Raw genomic sequence first — 2,500 nt, forward strand, 5'->3', positions numbered from 1 at the left:
CTGCTCTCTTCCTCTATGCATGCTCTCTCCCCTCTATATGTATATACCTGCTCTCTTCCTCTATGCATGCTCTCTTCCTCTATGCATTATCTCTCTCTCTCCCCCCCCCCCCCCAATTAATTCCCTGCAAAGCTAACAAAAACTTACTAAACTCAGCAGAGACATCAATGGGGGAAATGTTGCAGTCTATGCCAGGGCTAGGTATATGCTTGTCATCTGTCACCTGTCACCTGTCACCTGCAAGACAAGAAAAACTGATAGAAACGTGCAGAACAGACTCTTCCCCCCAAAGCCTAATACGGCTTTTTAATATAAAAACTCATCGGTATCCTTAATATCAGTGTCCCAGTTCATGACACAGACTATTTCCTTACACATATGTGTGAGCAGGTTGATTTTTGGGGGGTATGGGATTAATAAATATATGGGTGCTGCCCTGTGAGTGGGGAGCTGTGTGAGAGGAGGGAGGGGAGAGCAACCCAAGACGTAATTTGCAGCATTTTTGTATGGGGGGGGGGGGGGGGGAGAGAGAACATATTCCCCTTTCTAAAATGACGTGGATCATTCACTGAAAGGGGGAGATCAGCATGATGTGAGCAGGTGATAATCCTACACATATTAATAGTGTCATTGCAAAGCCAACCCTATCTCCGAATGCAGGAGAACAGACGCTGGATATTAAATAGTCATTGCAAGATTGGAAAGTGGAGAAAGGAAGAAAAAAAATCGCATCTCCCCAGACCAGGGAGAGACTTGGTTTATTCCAGCTGCAGGATCCGAGCTTTCAATGTAGTGGGGTTTTCTTTTCAACCAAAAAAAAATCCCTGACCTCCTTCTCACCGATCTGCTCCTCACCCAGCAGATCTTGACATGAAAACCTCTTCGGGATGGCTCAGATCTGGGGATAGGACTGGCTGCGGCTGCACATCTAGGAGGAATTGGGGGACATTTGGGGTTTTGCTCTGATGATGGTGGAAGTGCAATGCTGGAGCCGGCTTGTGTTCATCAGCTTGGGGCTGCTGGCTGCATCAGCAACGGGTGAGTTCTTCCAGAGCCATGGAAAGTTTGCTTTAATGCCCTGTGCTTTTTCATTCACAACGTGGTTTCTTCCTACCCCAGACAATATGCGTCTGATCAGAGGAACCTTAGAAGGGGAGGTAGGCTGCTGATGGTACGGCATGTCTCAGAGATGCCCATGTCCATCAGCTGCACATAGGGGAAGTTGCTATCTGTATGTTCTATAGGCGCACCTTACCAGGGTTACAAAATACATCAGGATCACCCGGGAAAATTGCATTCTAATCTGCTATTTCCGCCATTATTGGAAAGCTCGGTTCTGTGTTTCTATTATATTGTTCATGGAGGTACTGCATAGCCCCATGTTATACTATATAACAGATGTAAAGCCATTTGAAGTCCCAGATATTTAATGACACGGTGCATGTTGCATGTTGGTGCAGTAACTGGGATATTCTGGGAGATACACTGTCTGCTTTGAGATTTTTCGTCTCTCAGACCTGTAGGAATCTCCCAGTTTAGCCTCGGTGTGAAAGAGCCAGCTGCTTTAATTAAATGGCATTGTGAAAAACCTGCTCTGTCTGATTCTCCCTGGTCACTGGTGTCTCCATACAAGGAAGACTTGTATCTCTAGATATGCTGCAGGCATAAATCGTCTACCTATTTAAACTCTGCCTTCACTTGATTGCTTTAGAAATGCATCCTGGGATATAGTAAACTTTGCATCAAAATGCAACTCATTATTTCCCTCGGTAGCTTTGAACAGTAAATGTTCCGATGAGCATAAAAATATATACAGGTTGCTTATACTGACAGCGAACCAGAGGAGTTTAATAATTGGGGTACGATTGGAGTGCCCCTTAGACAAAATTAATCCTCAAGGAAAATTGGAGGAGATATTTAGCTGTATCCCCTCTGTGGCATCCCTGGACCACAGAAAGCATCATAGGCTTCAACTGATGGCTGTGTGATGCTCTTGTTTAGCGCTGGATGATGGAAGATGTACTATACCTCTTGGTATATAGCATTATATGGAGTTGCCTTTTCCTATAAATTGATTTCTAAGGCGAGACCTCGTCTTTATCTAGACATGATCTCGCTTGACTCTGACTTTCATTCTTAAAACGACATTTTTCACTGTCTCAGCATGTTTCTTAGATTTGTGCTTCTTTCAGTATTGAAGGGTAGTCTTATTCATGGAGGGGGGAGGTGGGGGGGGGAGGTGTAACCCCTTGAGTGCTGTTTCAATAGGATCACAGTCCATGGTTCTTCCCTTAATACACTACTTTTCACTATTATTAGTCAATTTTGACATTTTTTATTTTCTGATATACTTAGTGATATCGTTAAAAGAAGATATTAATTTTTACTTTATTTTTCGTTTTTAAGGGATTTCTCAGTACTTGAAACGTCAGTAACAGTCTTCTGTGATTCCAAAGCCTTGTTACAAGACCACACTGTGTAGTGTTCTATTTTATTCCAA

At 43.4% G+C, this 2,500-nt stretch overlaps 1 protein-coding gene across 1 annotated transcript in view; it reads left to right on the plus strand.

Annotated features, from left to right (window-relative positions):
• Positions 1–775: 775 nt before the first annotated feature.
• CSMD2 (CUB and Sushi multiple domains 2) overlaps positions 776–2,500 on the plus strand; it is a 701,191-nt gene continuing 699,466 nt past the window's right edge. Inside the window, 2 exon segments of the mRNA XM_075604612.1 lie at positions 776–943; positions 946–1,038. Of these exon segments, the coding sequence (XP_075460727.1) occupies positions 871–943; positions 946–1,038 (166 nt within the window). The 5' untranslated portion in view covers positions 776–870.

The sequence above is a fragment of the Ascaphus truei genome, chromosome 6, assembly GCF_040206685.1.
Source record: "Ascaphus truei isolate aAscTru1 chromosome 6, aAscTru1.hap1, whole genome shotgun sequence".
Taxonomy (NCBI): domain Eukaryota; kingdom Metazoa; phylum Chordata; class Amphibia; order Anura; family Ascaphidae; genus Ascaphus; species Ascaphus truei.